Source organism: Copidosoma floridanum, unplaced genomic scaffold, assembly GCF_036245765.1.
Source record: "Copidosoma floridanum isolate Cflo_tuat_1 unplaced genomic scaffold, Cflo_Japanese_pri ptg000001l, whole genome shotgun sequence".
In the NCBI taxonomy this organism is placed as follows: Eukaryota; Metazoa; Arthropoda; class Insecta; order Hymenoptera; family Encyrtidae; genus Copidosoma; species Copidosoma floridanum.
The window spans coordinates 12215880-12232947 of NW_028321878.1; the positions used below are offsets into that span (position 1 = coordinate 12215880).

General features: G+C 41.2%; 3 protein-coding genes across 5 annotated transcripts in view; 1 reads left to right on the forward strand and 2 right to left on the reverse strand.

Annotated features, from left to right (window-relative positions):
• Positions 1-7795, reverse strand: part of para (sodium voltage-gated channel paralytic) — a 75314-nt gene extending 67519 nt beyond the window's left edge. For both annotated transcript variants that reach the window (XM_089594418.1, XM_089594423.1), the window contains exon 1: positions 5856-7795. The gene's annotated coding sequence lies outside the window, so the exon portion shown is untranslated. The remainder of the gene's footprint in view (positions 1-5855) is intronic.
• Positions 7796-13262: 5467 nt separating this feature from the next.
• Positions 13263-14468, reverse strand: LOC106642919 (U6 snRNA-associated Sm-like protein LSm2). The gene is made up of 4 exons (XM_023391275.2): positions 14317-14468; positions 14132-14199; positions 13895-13985; positions 13263-13818 (listed from the first exon to the last, which is right to left on the reverse strand). Exons 1-4 carry the CDS (start codon positions 14317-14319, stop codon positions 13693-13695), a joined length of 288 nt encoding a protein of 95 aa, XP_023247043.2. The 5' UTR covers positions 14320-14468; the 3' UTR covers positions 13263-13692.
• An 88-nt stretch (positions 14469-14556) lies between these two features.
• Positions 14557-16978, forward strand: LOC106642918 (replication factor C subunit 4). 2 transcript variants are annotated; one of them, XM_089593627.1, is made up of 7 exons: positions 14557-14752; positions 14999-15274; positions 15819-16212; positions 16289-16402; positions 16487-16570; positions 16656-16757; positions 16805-16978. In XM_089593627.1, the coding sequence occupies exons 1-6, from the start codon at positions 14634-14636 to the stop codon at positions 16746-16748; spliced, it is 1080 nt and encodes a 359-aa protein (XP_089449753.1). In that variant the 5' UTR covers positions 14557-14633; the 3' UTR covers positions 16749-16757; positions 16805-16978. The 2 variants fall into 2 exon arrangements, with proteins under 2 accessions (XP_089449753.1, XP_023247005.2); XM_023391237.2 differs by having other exon boundaries at positions 16656-16978.
• Positions 16979-17068: the final 90 nt, after the last annotated feature.

A 17068-nucleotide genomic window follows, 5' to 3' on the forward strand; every position in this document is an offset into this window, starting at 1 on the left:
AGGTTTCATTGCATTATTGCTGGATCGAGGTGATTTCGTTGAGAATTAAAAAATATCACTGATATTATAGTCGAGGTGACGTGGTTCGCAACAGTTACAGGATTATTATTGAACGCTCTAACAATGCGGCAGATTGGTCGAAAGAAAAGACAACGTGTATATACGGATGATGTATTCAAATCTCTGACATGCCGAAAAAAAGCTACGACAACGATGATGGATAAGTAGAGAAAATGTCACGTCTGACCAAAATCGTGCTTGTACTACTTAAAGCGGAAAACTGACGCACCGCGTGAACAAGGGATGATATTGTTTGTGTCCCGTGTTACGTTTTTAGTAATAATTGTACTTGAAGCTTGACGAACATATGACTTTGGCAACGACGCAGTTTTTGCACGTCTACCCGAATTTTTCCGTGTCTTTTAAATAATACCCATGCAAATGATTCATCAGAAGGGGGGAAAAAAGAAGGACCTAAGGTCGAAGTAAAACATCCCCGAGACCTCATCAGTAACGAACCATTGGATGTGATTGAAAGCTCGTTCGAAAAGTACGTCTAATCGTTTTTCCAATTAGCCACTCGATGAGCAAAAGAGACGACGCAAGGGGACGGCGATAGCGGAAGGAAGGAAGGATCGAGCGAAGATTGAGTTTTCGCCGCGATAGCCTCGGAAAGCTCGTCCGGAGTTTGTGTGTGTATGTGTAGATGAGAGGGACATTTCGTAGATGTATCTATCATAGGTGGCGTTTAGAATCCCATGAATATAGTTCTCTGCGCGGAAAGACCGTGTGTTTGTACCAGAGGTGAGATATTTGGCCAACGGTAATCGTTTGTTGATAAACACATGGAAAATTTCATTATCTCGGCGTCGTTATTTATATAATATTAATTTATCGAGCATCGATTAGCCAACCGTGTGTTGTGATGCGACGGTGGGTGAAATCGATCCGGCCTCGATGTGTGTGTCGTGACGGCGCCCAATAACCATCCAATATGATAATGCACTTTGAGCTCGATTAATGCTTCGATGCATGAACGAGGGAGTTTGATTTTTAGACAAGACATGCACGTACAAATACCTCTTTATTTTTCTTTTTTAAGTTTTTGTGATATTAAAGTGACGCCGCCATATATGTATACGTATACTATAACGGACGGGCTCCGTATGACTTACGCATCAGCGAAGAATAACTGGACTACAGCCATCGAGCCTGCGCATTAAAGCTAACGTGGGAGAAGCTACAAGCACCCCTGTACCGTAGACGAGAAAAAAAAAAAAAAAAAAAAAAAAAAAGAGGTCGTTCAATCTTACGAAAATAAGGCAAAGGGGCGCGTGGGAGCCTCATTCGTATTCCAGACCTAATTTCGTGGGAACGTTTATTTATGCCGCATGTACGGAAACGCGGAAGCGGACCGGTTTACAGGCTCGAGGAGAAGCAAAAATGCCGACGGCTTTTCCATTTACTTCTGATAATGAGAAAAATGGCCATCTTCCTTAATGGTGCTCCTGTTACTGTTGTTGTTGTTGTTGTTCTTAAAGTGGTTGGTTTGCTTGGTATATGTAAGGTGCGTCGATCGATGAGCTTATTAAACTGACCTGATGAGTTACTTATGAATTTTGATTGGCTTCAAAAATATAATTCATAGGCCGAACGAAATTGAGAAACGCTGATTTGTAGTAACAAGTGTAGGGTTAGTGCAATTTTTCTTTTCGCCTGTAACTTTCCGTCGAACAGACGAGCGTAGCAGCGAACAGACGGTTTAATTTCTATAGCGTAGCAGTCTTTTTTCACTCGAAAATTTGTGCCGTTGAGAAACAGAAGAAGAAACAACGAGAAATAATCAGGGAAAAATCGTCGAAAGTATACCGTAGCCCCACCCCTCTATCCACGAGGTTGCGAGGGTACGAATATTTCAAGCGCAAAATCTGGGCACTTCGATGGATAAGTAATGAGCTACTGGGAATCAAGATGATCGGAAGACTTTTCGAAGCATTTGATTACTCAAAAAACCGTCTTTCAGCAACTTTTTGCAAATGCGTTATCTTTGTCCTGTTAGTCTAGAGTTTTTATAAATATTATTTTTTCACTCAAATGATTTGAAATTTTTTTTTTATTCAAAGATTATGTTTTTGCCACGTGGGTGTCGATAAAAAATAATTATTAAGACACACTTCTTAATTAAGTTCGTTGCAATGTCATTGTATTGATAAAAAGTGTTGTATTAAAGTTCCCTTCAGCGATACAATAACAAGCCCTCTTTTTGAAATTACCTTTGACTTTTTGTTGCCCCCAGCAACGATCTCCATCAAAAAATTACCCGGGAAAATAGCAATAACAATAAATAAGCCCCAAACTCGGGGTTAACGTAAATCAATACCCCATCGGCAGAGTGACGTAATTTTTCGCGGCTCGTTTGCGTTGGTTCATTAGCGCGTTGATTTTGCAACTGCGACGAGTATGTGTGCGTGGGTGTGTATGTACAGCGTTCGGTGTTTGTCAAGGGGTGCGAGCGCGTAAAATAATCAGCGCAAATGAAATTTATCCGCCTATGCTGGTGGTGCGGGTAGGTGCGCGCGTTTCCATATTTCACAGCCACTTAATTTGCCGCTAAAATATTAGATTTTTCATCCGATTAGCCGAAATCGTCCAAAACCTGTTATATGTGCACCGAATGACTTTTATTGTGAGCAGCACGAAATTTGTCGGAGGTGAGAACGTTTTGAAGCAAATTTTTGGGGAAAATGTTGATTGTTTGAATTTCAGTAGATGCGACCAGTTGTGGTCAGACGTCTCGAATTTTTTTTTTTTTTTTTAATTTTTTTTTATTACTTTAGTATAGAGGCTTACTTGGTGGGTGAGTAATTTCATTTTTAATCACGTTTGGAAGAGCAAGATATATTGTCTTAGGTAATTTTTTATTTAAAAAAATGTACACTCGAGGTCAGTGAAAATCGATTTTTCGATACCGAGCGCTTCCGCACGGTGTAAAAAATTGCACCATGAGAGAGGAGAAGATTTTTCTGATTTTCCGATGCACGGCTCTCTCATTTATGCGATTTTTTTTTCTTTTATTCAGAGGCAGTTAACTTCGCGATGGAATCGAAGCGCAAGGTATCGATTCGCTCGACCTCGCGCGAAGCTTTTATTCTTAACTTTTACTTTCTGCTTGAAAAAAAAAAAAAAAAGTCACAAGTTTTTTAAATCTGCAAGGTGCATTTTTTTATATCGGTGATGCTGATAAGTTATTACGGATTATCGAACCATATAGTTTAATTGCGAAAAAATAATATTCTGGCAAAGTCTTTGCGTACAAAGTCAAGTGACATTACACTATTGGGATAACGTCATAAACTACAAACGGGAAGATCGTTGGTATAATTAATTTGATTGAGCCCACATAATATTCGTATACAATCTCTCTCGTACACTTTCATAAACCCACGCGTGCGGTAAAAAAAAAACGTCAAGTCCCCCCAGAATCCAGTCGATCGAGCTAAAACATACCGATGCTCGAGCAGATATAGTTTTAAGAGTACGTGCGGTATACGTATGCAGCGGGTGTACGAGCTCGATTTTACGTAACCCCCCACGTACAAGTAAGTACATCCACCAACGTGCTCGTGCAAGCGAGCGAGCGAGCGACCATCAGGATACGTACATACATGTAGGGCAAGGGAATAGTTAAGGGGGTAGTAGCATAGTGCACACGCGCGTTAGCCGTAGGTAACGTATTTATAACTTGGACGTCAACTTCAGGGACGCGTACGATGCCGTCGATGGTATCAGCTGTCCATACTTTCCGTGTCTTTTCCTTCTACGACCTACACCCATACTTGGCTCCATCACCGACCATCACGAGTTTTCTTTTTTTCTCTCTCTTTGTTGCAATGCGAAGAAAAAAAAAAGGAGGAGGGAGGCTCCAGGGGTCAAGACGCGAGTTTCGCAGTGCGAAATTTTCAGGAAACGTGGTGGCTGCTTGCCCTCGGCGAGGGGGATGTTTACTTTGGCTGGCAAAAGGAGAAATGTGTGTTATGCCCTGGTAAAATGTCAGCCTGAAAATTTCGTACCAGAAGAGGAAGAACGTTTTTTTTTTTTGGACCTTTGCGCTGAGCTGCTTAATTGACTTCCTGCTCTCTTCCTCCCTTGCCCGGGCGAGATGGACCTGGTTATTTTGAAGCTGCGTTTGAACGGTCTTTTATTGGATTGTGGGCGATGTGTGTTTCGAAATACCATTTTATTTTTAAATTAATTATTAATGGTAAAAAATGAGAGCCACACGAGTTGAGCTAAATATGTTTGGGATCGATCTACGCCATATCCCTTCTAGGGCGATATGGCTTGAATAGCATAAATAACAGACGACACAATTATCTTATACTCTGTAGTATAAGTATATGCTGTTGCACCCTCCAACGTGGTGTGCACAGTATCATGGCAACCCCACTTCGGAGATGACATTTTTCAGGGATCAAGAGTCATCCTACCACCTGTGCCTTTTTTTTCAATTCAAGGCAGTAGCGCCCTATTTCAAAATCCCTAACAAATAATAGTTTATCAGAAAACGTGTGAGCAACGTAATCAATTAATCTTGTTACTCCGACTTTAAATTTGCATGTCACGCAAAAGTGAACTCAACAAAACAAGACTGACGCTTGCAATTCGTACTTCAAATCCTTGGATGTTTCGCACAACAGTCTGTTTACATCCAACAAACACATTAACAATTCTCAAATTTTTTCTCCGTACAGTTGGCGAGAAAGACAAATGAATATCGATATTCGTGCTTTTTCGAGTTACAAAGAGAACATGAAATCGAATACAAAGTCCATTGTCTCGTTTGCAATTAAATCATTTTACGGTATAAAAAAAAAAAATAATTTTTTTTAAAAAAGCAACAACAATTACAACTGACGCGGTTGTAATAGAGTTAGTGTTGAGAACATAAATAATTCATTAACTACAAACGAAATGATCACTCGGTCTTTTTGAAACGATTCTCCCCCTCCGGTTCAACCGTACAGCGCGGATAGATCGATACAACTATTTTCTGGCCGTAAATATACTTGACCTGCTTTCTCGCGGTTGTTATTCGTTTGTACGTTTCATTGTGCTCGTTGTTTTGAGAAATTCTTTATTTTTCCTCAACTCGTCGGTTGACTTTTTTTTTTTTTTTTTTTTTTTTCTTCTTCCAAACGATGTTTTACACCTTATGTGAAAAATGTTTCATGATTGAAATTCCTAATATTGCAAAAAGCAAACAACCACAAAAGCGCTCAATCGCAAGAGGCTGAGCCTATGCATGGAAGGCGAATCGAGCGACGAAACGTGAATTACACGCGCTATTCGGCAAAAGTTTCGAAACGCGTGGTGTTGAACGCGGCGCGGCGATGACACTTGGCGTCACGAGGCGTCGGTAAGAGGGGGTGGTTTGATTAGGTCCGATATCGCGCGCGGCCGGATCGGGGTCAGCTCCTGATTAAACACCCGATCGATGATGATTATTATCGCCGCGTCGTTGCCCGTGCGCGCTCGAAAGAGTCGCGTTGTTGTTGCGGTTTCTCTGTTGGCTCGCGCTGATGACAACGGAATCACCGGAATTCAAATCAAACGAGGGTTCGTCTATTTGTTCCCTCACAGGATGATTCGAGTAGTTTCAAGTTATTGGTAACACACACATACACGTATGATTTTTTTTTGTTTTTTTTTTGAGGGGCGGGGGAATAAGCCGAGTACAATCGTACGTCTGACCTCATAGGGGCTGGTTCTACTACTCGATAGAAAGGCCGTGGCAATAATCGCACACTTGTCCCCGGAGCTAAGTGAAAATCGTGAAAAAATTGGTTTGAACTTACGTGGTTGTCGTGTTGGTTTTGGCGGTGGCAGCGACGTTGCGTAGAGACTAAAGAAGGCGGGGACGGGAAAACGGAGGGCGTCCCAGGTTCAATCTTCGGCTGCGGGGTCGACGGTACCGACGCTGCAACAAACACGCGTATCCCCCACTTACGGATAATTATCGTGATGTACTCTCGCGCACCACTATTTTTTTTCTTTCTTCCCTTTGACGTATATCACGTGGACATGGTTTTTCTTCTTCCTTTTCGCAAAGGACCGAGGGATTTTTTTTTTTATGTACCCCGACAACCCACTCGTAATCGGAGAAACGGAACACAGGCTTCGCACAAAACTGGACGACGTCGCACTACCTTCTTCTTTCTTCCGTTTTTACAGCTCCGGTGTGATCGTCGCCGACGAGTAGCCCAACCGGAGCACTCGGTGATAACGACGAAAAACCAAAGAATACAGTTGAGGGCGAGGGACCGAAAACAAAACGAGCCTTATCTTCAGTGGCGGTGCTCAGTCCTCGTGTGTGTGTTTCTGTTTTTTATTAGCACCAGCCGTGGATCAAACAAGAACAGAAAGAGCAGTAATCATGGCAAAGGGCGAGGGGGTGGCTGGCGTCGGTTTGTTTTTGTTTTTCCTTTTTGCGAACCCCACGCACGCACACACACACACATACACACACCCGCGCGCCAGAGGCACGCTCACCTTCGCGCACCGCCGCACATGTTATGATACGCGTGTACTATACTTGCACCGCGCGTACTTGTGTGTGTTTACACGTACACGTAGGGGGTGGACGTACGGGGTAACACACGCACAAGGCAGCACGAGGATGAGAGGGGAAAAAAAACGGCGGCAGCACGGCTCTGCGGTAAAATTTTGCACGCACACACACACACAATATTATTCACTTTTTGCTTCCCTTTTCTTGGCGTCCTCCTCCTCCTCCTTTTCTTCGTACGCGTGTCGATCGAGGGAAAAACAAGAGCACTCGAGCGGGTGTACGCGACGATGGGTGATTTTTTTTTTTTTTTTTTTTTATTATCTTCTCAAGCTCCAGATGTACTCTCTCGTGCACGATGAAGGCGAATAAACGCCAACGACAACACTCCGCGACCGTTTGATCGATCCTCCCTCGCGGTGGGTCCCACACTAGCTCCGGCAACGTTTCCTCGACGTCGACGTCCACGACATATCGGCTTCCCGACTCCCTTTCTATAGCTTCCCGATCGAATCCGCTCCGATTCCCTCTCTCTTACGGGGGAGTCGCAGTAGGGGGGTGGGCGTCACTTGCGCCGTTTCATCCGGAATGCGCTGGGGAGAACGGAGCCTTTCCCGATGCGTGCCCGCTCGCATTCACCTTTTTCTTTTTTTTTTTTTTTTTTTTTTTTTTTTCTTTTTTTTACATAAAATCGCCGCGCTCTTTTGTGCGTCGCTTATGTCGAGTGCTTATGCGGCAAAAACCAAGAGGACCAGGAGGGGGGCGCGTGCAGTCGACTCTCCTTCACCCGCGACGAGCGAGTTACCGCGGCCGCTGCCACCTCGCCATCCTCGTGGTGGCTATCGCTGCTGTTAAACGCCCGTTTGTTTTTTTTTTATCTCGGAGCTTCTACACGAACGTGTAGTGGATGAACAGGGCGTAGAACTCGCTCTGCGACAGCATTTTCGCGACGCCTCCGTACCAACACCCTCCTGTGTCCAACCGTGCAATCCTCGTGTCCCTGTTTCTCTTCCTCCTCCTTCTCCTCTTGCTTCTCCCCTTCTTCTTTCTTTTGTTATCCTCCGTAGTGCGATGGAGGGGCCTCTCTTTCTTATTTACACGTTTGTTCGTCCAATTGAGTTACAGTTTCAGGCCAACAGCGAGTCTACCCTCGTCGTTGTCATCCTTCCCCCGATCATCGTGCAGCAGCGGTACAGGGTAACAGTGTGTGATATCGAAAGAAAAAAAAGAAAGAAAAGTGGGGGTGTGGGGGTGCAACGAGTCTCGAGGGGGACACCACGCAATCCGTTTCCCAAAGTTGCGCGCGCCGATTGGTAGTTGTGGTGTTGGTGTTTCACGGCGGAGCAGGGCAACCGAGTTATACCTGCACGGGCTGTAAGGGGCGAAAGGCAAGGGCGAGCGCCGTTGAAAAAATAAATCCACCGAGTGGTCCCGCGTCCTTTCCTCCAACTCAGCGCTCCTCGAGGGCAGCCGACAGCCAACAACAGCCCGTCCGACCATAACCGCTCGTTACTACTGCCACCATACTTTTGCCCCCTTCGGCGCGGCTCTGCTCGAGCTTTAACGCGCGCGCACTCCTAGTCACGGCTGTGTATAGGCGCCCACCATCCACTTGGCTCCTTATGTGTGTGTGTGTGTGTGTGTAACTCTTGCTCGGTCTGTCACACGCGCGCGCGCACGCTTCTCCAGGGCGGCCCACTGACACACTGGCTGTGCCTCAACCACCGTTCGACGCGCCAGACGTACCTCCGCCCTCCTCCCCTTCCTGCGACGAATGCGCGGACGTGCGCTTGCGTGCCGCCCTCTCTCGCCCGAGCTTTTACACCCACACACACACGTACTCGGGGGAGTGCTGGTGTGCGTGGCTGCAGTATCTCAACGCGACCGTTAACTGTGTACATGTATATACATATAATATGACTGCCTCTGATGGCTATGCGACGGGACGAGAGGCCGCCACCGGAGCCTCCTCCTCCTCCTCGCGGGCTACCCTTACACGCGCACAGGTGTGGTACTCCTCTGTGTGTGTGTGTGTGTGTGTCTGTACACGCGAAGAAACAACCGATAGCGATTGTCGGCATTGCGAGCATTGTACGTTGTTGTAGCGCGCATTCCAAAGATCCGTGGCTGTGTCGGGGTACACATGGGCGCTGATGCAACGGAGACATAGATCGCCTTGTTCCGCAGTGGGACAGAAACGAATAAGGGGGGAGAGGTTAGCCGAGTCGGTGGGCTGGTGGGGCTCGAGGGTGGGTATTTTCACCCTTTCCCCTCCCTCCACCCCACACCCTTTTTTTTAGGGTGCCCCGCGAGAGGTGGGGGCTTTTCTGTAAAATGCTCCCTACGATCGGACGATTCTTTTTTTTTTTTTTTTTTTATCGTGTCGAAAGGAGGAGAGTTTGTAACACGGAGTGGATGAGTAAGGCGTAGTAATTTTTTTAATGGGATTCGTATTTTTTACCCTGGATGGGTGAGTTTTCGCACAGTTGTTCTAGAAAAAAATTTAAAAAATAAAAAAAAAATCAGTAGAACAGGTCAACCATGTGTCAGACTTTGGCTAAACTTTTCAAATCGGTGATGGGTAAATGTCAATGCGTCGTTATGTTTGTTTGGACGAAGCCGCAATTTCATTTTTTTTTTTTTTTAGTATACGGTTTATCAGTTGAAGGGAGATTTTTTTTGGTAACGTTTGCTCTTCGAAAATATGACGTGTACATTCAAGTTTTACGCGTCGATGAATAAAAAAATATTATTCGTGTACGTTGGCTCGCTTTTCGTTTATTTCGTACGTCTCCTTTTACGTAAATATTTATCATACAGGGAGTCAAACGTTGAGTCCTTTGGTCAATTTTTCAATTGGGTAATGGAATCTCGAAGTTTGTTGCTGACTCAACGCACCCCGTCGCTCGCTCATGGAAAAAAAAAAAAAAAAAAAAAAAACAATTTTATGCTCTTCACATTTGTTGTACGACGTGGCGCACGACTCTCCATTCGTCAACAAAAACAACAGCAGTTTACTTAACCGATACGTCGCTCGAACTTTTCTTCGACGACAAAACTTCGTTGGGCGGAATACATGGACACACCTCCATTGCGTCCCGGGAGACAAAAGGAGAGTACAGTATTCGCGATCTCGTGACTTAAAAAATATAATTAAACTCCGCAAGTGCGAGCACGTGGATGGAATCGAGTAGCCCTCAGATGTGCACTGTATACGCAAACGCTTGCGGGTGATTTGGTCCTCTTTTTTTCCCTCCGTACTCTATGTAGCGTTTCACATGACGGGGCAGTTGTTGGCTACTTGGAGTAGTTATTCAACTCTTTTGAGTGTCTCTCGGCAGTGGGATAAAACATCGTTTTTTTTTTTTTTTTTTTTTTTCGAGTCACCGAACTTTTGAGTGGTTCATTTGTTTCGCGTTTACGTGTTTTTTTTTTTGAGAGGATACGAGCAGAAGTTGGATGGTGCATTAAGAATGTAAAATATTCGGGTGAAAATTATTGTGATGTGAGCACGAGAAAACTATCGGACGGAAAGAATAAAAAATAGAGACGACAAGACGAGACTTATCGTAAAAAGCGCTCTTTGATATTATTTGCAAAAAGATCTTTTGTATGTTATTCCGAGGGGGAAAAAAAAAGTTTTCCTCCCGGTAAAGCTTTCAAAGGGATATCGCAAATTCCAGTGCACACAACTGCGCGTAAAAATAAAAAATAAAATAAAACTCATCTTGTCGTACGCGGTAGCACGAGACATTTGCATCCGTGCGATATTGCGTGTGTATCAAAACAAGAATCTGTAAAACAAACAGAGATTCTGGCGCCATCGAAGAAGTCTTTTCAACGAAACTGGAGCCCATACGTACGAGATCTCTTTCGGCCCATCTGTGTTGGCAAAAGCAAAAAAAAAAAAAAAAAGAAAAAAAAAAGGACAGGAAAAATAAATCACACCCGGAAAGGTCGATCTTCCTCGAGGAAAAAGACGAAAAGGCGCGCGTGTCGTTCGCGCTTGGACTTTCCTTTCGCCACGGTGCGTGTACGAGGCAGGCAGAGGGAAAATAAAAGGAAAAGGGAGAAATCCACCGCTCGATCATACAACGTACCCACGTGCAGGCCTGGCATACTGGCGAGTCCGCACACACGCCGGACTCGCCAGCATGAAAATTTCATCGCCTCGTCAATTATTGAACCAGCGCGCAGCTACACCACTCCCCCCCCTCGCTTCCTTTCTTCATTCAGTGAAACGATTCCACCCCCCCCCCACCCCCCACATTTATTTTTCCTTTATTCCCGGCTTGTGTACATATTTCGGTTGTTTGTATGAGGCCTTCCGTGGAACAGTCATGCCTAAAAAATACATACCTGTACCGGGACATTGAAAACACATCACGCCGATACACTCGTTAAGTAGTACAAGTCGAGGTATGGTCAGGCTGAACCTTCGTCATTCGTACCGGTGTTAGGGACAGGGTATAAATATAGAAAAGAAAAATAATAATCATAAAAATTAAGCAAAAAAGAGCACCGAGAGATCGAAAACTCTTTGACTTTGAGGAAACAAAGTTCAAGTAGTACAGGTCGGCGTACGGTGAGCCCGAGTCTGAATTCTTTGTTGCAACTGTAGATATTATATTACGGTGTAAATATATGTCAAAATAAATTTAAAAAAAAACAGGGGAAGGAAGACGAAGGAAAAAAACGGAGATGGAAGATCAAAAACGCTTCAAGTTCTTAAAATCCGCTTCAAGTAGTACAAGTCGGTGTATGGTAAGCCCGAGAGCGACGGCTCCATCGGAGCAGTAAAAACGGTATAAATAAAAAAATGGGAAAAGTAAAAGAGTATGGCTGGAAACGCTTTGACTTAAAAATTCAGGTCAACGTATGATAAGCCGGAGCCTGAGCTATCGAACTAAGAATCATAGTTGAAACGCGCACGAAAAGATACATAGAAAAATGTATAAGATATCGTTTCGAAAAAAAAAACAATAAATAAATAAACGTAGTGATTGTAAACACAATTACTTTGAGGCGATTGAATAGACTCAATGTAAACAGCAGAACAGCACGAGTTGGGATGCTAAAAAGGTGAGAGAAAATTTAATAAGTAGATAAAAAAATAAAAATAAAAAATAAAAAAAAAAGGCCATTGCATCGAGTCTAAGTAGTACAAGTCAAGATACGGTAAGCCCGCAGCAGTACATAGAATACGGTGCAAATATGTATAGATGATGCACTGTGGGGGTTGAGGGCAAGCAAAGCCAGTCGGTCGGTAGGTTGGCCGGACACTTTGGTTACGTTCCGTACGGCCCCACCGACCCAACAGCAGCAGCGTGCACACCACCACCACCACCGGCGGTGGATCAATGAAAATGCACCCTTTCCTCCGCAGCGCAACCCCCCTCCCTTCCTATGCTGTGGATCGTCGTCATCCCCCTCCTACTCCTAAAGGATTTCCCAACAGTGCAGTATACACGTACAATGTGTGGTGCGACTGCTGTGCTGACTAACGGGTGCACATGCACTATGCGCTTCAAAGGAAATTCTGCATCCCCCGACCCTTCCCCTTTTCTTTTTCCTTTTTTTTTCTCACTAGAAGCTAACAACAAAAATAATTTTATTATTTGTTTTAAAAGCTTTTATTAATGAGGGTTTTATATTATGTAGTGTGTGACAATTGTTTCCCTCGTTTGGAAAATAATTATGTGAAGTAGCCCGTTAATTTTTTTTTTTTTTTTTTTTTTTCATTACTTTGATGTTTGCAGTTTTTTTGTTAAATAATCAACTTTAAATGCGAGCAAACACTTTGGATAAGTACAGGGAAATATGTGGGTTTGTATCGAAATCCTTTCATGTAGGTCGGGCATTAAAGGAAAGAGCTTGTAAGCCACCGATATGTGGGTTCAAGTCTCTCGATGCTTATCTTACCGCACACACAAGTGTGAATCAAATTAAATGACGTAGTTAGTATATTGTACGTAGCCATCACGGAGCGAATAATTTTTTTGAAAGATGCATGGAATTGTTATATATTTTTTGTTGTTGTCCAGGGTCCGATGTGTCTTGTTCGTATGGATTTTTTTTTTAAATCTCCTAACCGATGAATACTTTATTTTCCAGCTGATTGTTGCGAAAACAAGATACGAGTTAAAATAAAAATATCAGTCAAGCTTAAGCAGAGTCCCCACGGGGGCAAGATTGGCATCGTTTCCCCGTTCGAGCCCAACATATTGCCAACTTTTATGTAAGTAAGCATTGTGATTCCATCTTCTGGGACCACCCGCCGATCCATGGGGATGAAAAAAAAGAGGAAGGTTGGCTAGCTCATTGGCACTTGCTGCACAAAACTATGCTGCAGGTGATGATGGGCCACTGCGAGGGAGCTTCTATGAATAGGAGGGAGGATTTTACCGATTTGCCGATCGTTGACGGCAGTTTACGAGGTAGAAGCGTCGATTAGAGCGGATATTTGTTCTCGTGACCTGATTTTTAGGCACCAATGGTCCACAGAATAATTTTTTTATACGATCCAATGAACTTTTTCATTTAATATTTATCTCATAGTGATATGAAAAAAAATCACTTTTTATCGTTGTAAGCAACGTTGCGTAATTAATTTCATCAGTGCACAATTATATTTTTAAAGTTTTAGAATTTTTATTTGAACACTGTTCTTTATACAAACGTATAATTAATTGTATGTACAAACATTAATTGATATAATAATTTTAGGAGCATTAAAGTTGACATGATTCTATGATATTAACTGACACCTCCAAACACACGTTATTTTTTTAACTGTTTGCAAATATATTAAAACAAAAAATTAAAGGTTGAAAAGTTTAAACTATAAATTAACAAGGTTATCTAGATTCTATGGTGACAGTTAAGGTTGAAAGTCAGTCACGTATCTCTAGTAACTAATTTGGTAACTTTGCAATGATTATTCTCAAATGCTAAGGTTTTTAAAGAATGAAAATTCAAAGTAAAAATAATTTACCTTTATTCATGGTCTGACATTTGTGGATTTGGTATCGATAGAAAAGTTTGGGAAAACAAAAAATAGCCCTTTGATATATTTTGTATCAAAAATTATTAAACCTAAATATTGAAGAAAAATACACTACAATATACTATCGGGTATTTACAGTTGCCTCTTTCCTAGCAGCATCCTGTAGGAGTTGTGTATCCACCTCATCTCCAGGTAACTGGACATACCTTACTACTGAACCTCTTATGAAGCAATTTTTTACTGATAACTGAAATCAATTTATGCATTAATTATACATTTCATATCACTAAACAATGGTAAGTCTCACAAGATGTAACACTCACCATGTGTGGGTACTTTTCACCATCCGCCACATTTATGTCAATGAGTTTGATGTTCAGGTATTGGTCTACAGAGTGTAGTGTACCACAAATACTGTAACAAATCCAAATAAATTAACTAAAATAAGAATAGGAATAGTAATAAGATATTTCTTGTTTCCCACAATATTTAAAATTAATCAACAGGACTACACGGTAAATACGAAAATAAATACTAGTCAATGTGAATATAACGAGTACCTGAGATCATTCTTCAATTCAACAACGACGTCCTTGCCAACTAGTGATTTAAAAAACGAGTAGAAAAGCTGAAAAAAATAAATAACAATACTAAAATAACAAAAAAAATGTTGTGTATAGGTTATGTCATGGCAAACTTTTCTTTCATCCATCACAAATAACAATAACGTCGTTTAATCACTCACCATGATTAAATATTAAATAATTGCGCCAAAAATAAAGTAAAAACAGCTCCTTGATTCGTCGTTTTTCTTCAATAATACATAAAAAAATTGCCAAAGTTTGACTTTGACGTGAAAAACGCCGATTATTCTTCTCTGTGTTTACGCAGCAGAAAAAACTCTCAGGGTTGGCAACAACGACTATGTATATATACACATACCCAAATGCTACCAACTTTGAGAGAAGAAATATTTCACCGGTAACACGCGGGAAAACTCTCCGAGTCCGACACAACGCACGATCGCGTTGCATTTTGAATGTTTTTATTGTTCATGTAATAATGCACGCTTTTCTAAAAACTGGAAAAATCGGCGCGGGTGACACCGTGAAGAAGCCATCTTCGTCCAAAGCCAAGGATGCGGAGGCAAGAGCTCGGACCACCCCGTGGGTCGAAAAATAGTAAGTAAAGTAACCTCAATTGAGTTGCTATTGAATTGTTTACTTTTTGTGCTACTTGTTTTTAATCTTTGACAATCAACGATGCCTTAATCGTTACACTTATTGTTTATTTCTGATATCTCGGAATTTTTCGTTATAATATATAGTCAACATCTCAGGCTTGAATAGACATATGAAGTCAATGTATTATTGTTTATGTATTAGCAATTGTATGTACACTCATCATGACTTTTCTGTAATTGACAGCAGACCTAAAACAGTGGACGATGTTGTCGAGCAAAATGAAGTTGTTGAAGTATTGAGACAATGCTTGCAAGGGGGAGACTTTCCCAATCTCCTGTTATATGGGCCACCCGGTACAGGTAAAACCAGTACAATATTGGCTGCTGCCAGGCAGCTGTTTGGAAATATGTTTAAAGACAGAATATTGGAGCTCAATGCATCCGATGAAAGAGGAATCCAAGTTATTAGAGACAAGGTGAAATCCTTTGCTCAGCTAACAGCAGGAAACACAAGGCCAGAGTATGTTTATTTTTTTTTTTTTTTTATAGTATTATCAGAAAATGGTGTAAAATTGCTAATGATGATAAGTAAAAGGTTTGAGGTTTGCAGCAGTATTCATCTTGTATTTTTGAAAAATAGCAGGCAACTGGTGGAGCCTATCAGGAGTTTTATAGTGAACTTTTTCAGACTCTTATTACTCGCCAGACATTAAATTATTCTTTTTTATTTCAATGACAGAAGCTTGCAAGTGAAAAAGCTTTTGTAAATTTCTAGTAAAAAGACAATTGAAAAAAAATTACCTTGTATAAAGTTTTACAATAGTTTTATTAACGTAGATTTTAATACTATCTTGTTTAAATACATTCTAGATTTAATTTACTTGATCATGTATTAATCAGAACAAGGTAATTTCGTTTCAACCTATAATTGTCTGCTGTTTTGAGGAAATTGATGATTCAAACAAATCTATGACAAAAAACCTATTCTGAAGCAAAGTAATGAAATTACATAACAATGAAATGAGTTGTTTATTAAAAAGATGATTGATGAAAATATTTTTTAGTGGCAAGCCTTGCCCTCCATTTAAAATAATAATCCTGGATGAAGCGGATAGCATGACCGGCGCTGCACAATCAGCCCTGAGGCGAACAATGGAAAAAGAGTCTCACACAACGCGATTCTGCCTAATTTGCAACTACGTTTCGCGCATCATAGAGCCTCTAACTTCGCGTTGTACAAAATTTAGATTCAAACCTTTGGGAGAAGAAAAAATTATCGAAAGACTTGAGAGTATATGCAAACTGGAAGACTTGACGGCAGAAAAAAGCGTGCTCAAAAGTGTTGTTGACGCTTCAGGGGGCGATTTGCGAAGAGCAATAACTTGTTTACAATCCATTACGAGACTGAAGGGGAAGGGGATAGAAATCACAATTGCTGATGCACTTGAAGTGACTGGTGTAAGTAGTATAACTTAATGTCGTAGTTGTACAATTTTCTGAATCTGTTTTGAAAATTATCCTTTATTTTGCTTAGGTTGTACCAAAAAAATGGCTAGATGAATTATTAACAGTTTGCGAGACAAAAAATTACAACGAAGTTGAAGCATATGTAGAAAAATTTATGCTTGAAGCATACTCAACAAGTCAAGTACGAGAACTATTGAAATTTATCCTAATTAAATGCAACATACTAGGCGTCTATTGATTTTTTTTTGTGTCTTACTACTTCCAGGTCGTAGATCAATTAAATGAAATTGTTGTTCATTCCAACACACTTTCAGACAAACAAAAAGCTTACATTGGAGAAAAACTTTCGGTAAGTATTATGTAAACAGCAAGCCAAATTTATGACGTTTTTTAAGTGCTCTCAATTCTTTAATGTTATGTACAAATTATTTTAGGAATGCAGTTATAGATTGTTGGAAGGTGGCAGTGAATACGTACAATTTATGAGTCTTTGCTGTGGTATTATGCAGGCATATGAAATACGATGATCACAGAAAATTTTTTTTTATTTCACGATACTTTTTAACGTTCGACATTCAATCACATTGATTGCCCGTTATTTTGGAATTTTCCAACTTCAAGCATCTAAAAAACATTGAATGATTGGTAACTTTAATGTAAGAACTTAATTAAAAACGCCTTTGATTTATCTGTATTTTGTTTAAGTTTGTTTATTTATTTTATATTAAAATTGAGCGATGTAGTGAAAAAAAAAAAATTGTAATACACAACTTTTTTACTTAAGATACATCTGTAAATATATATAAAAAATTTCATTAAAATAGTTTGAAAATTATTTATTCTCAAT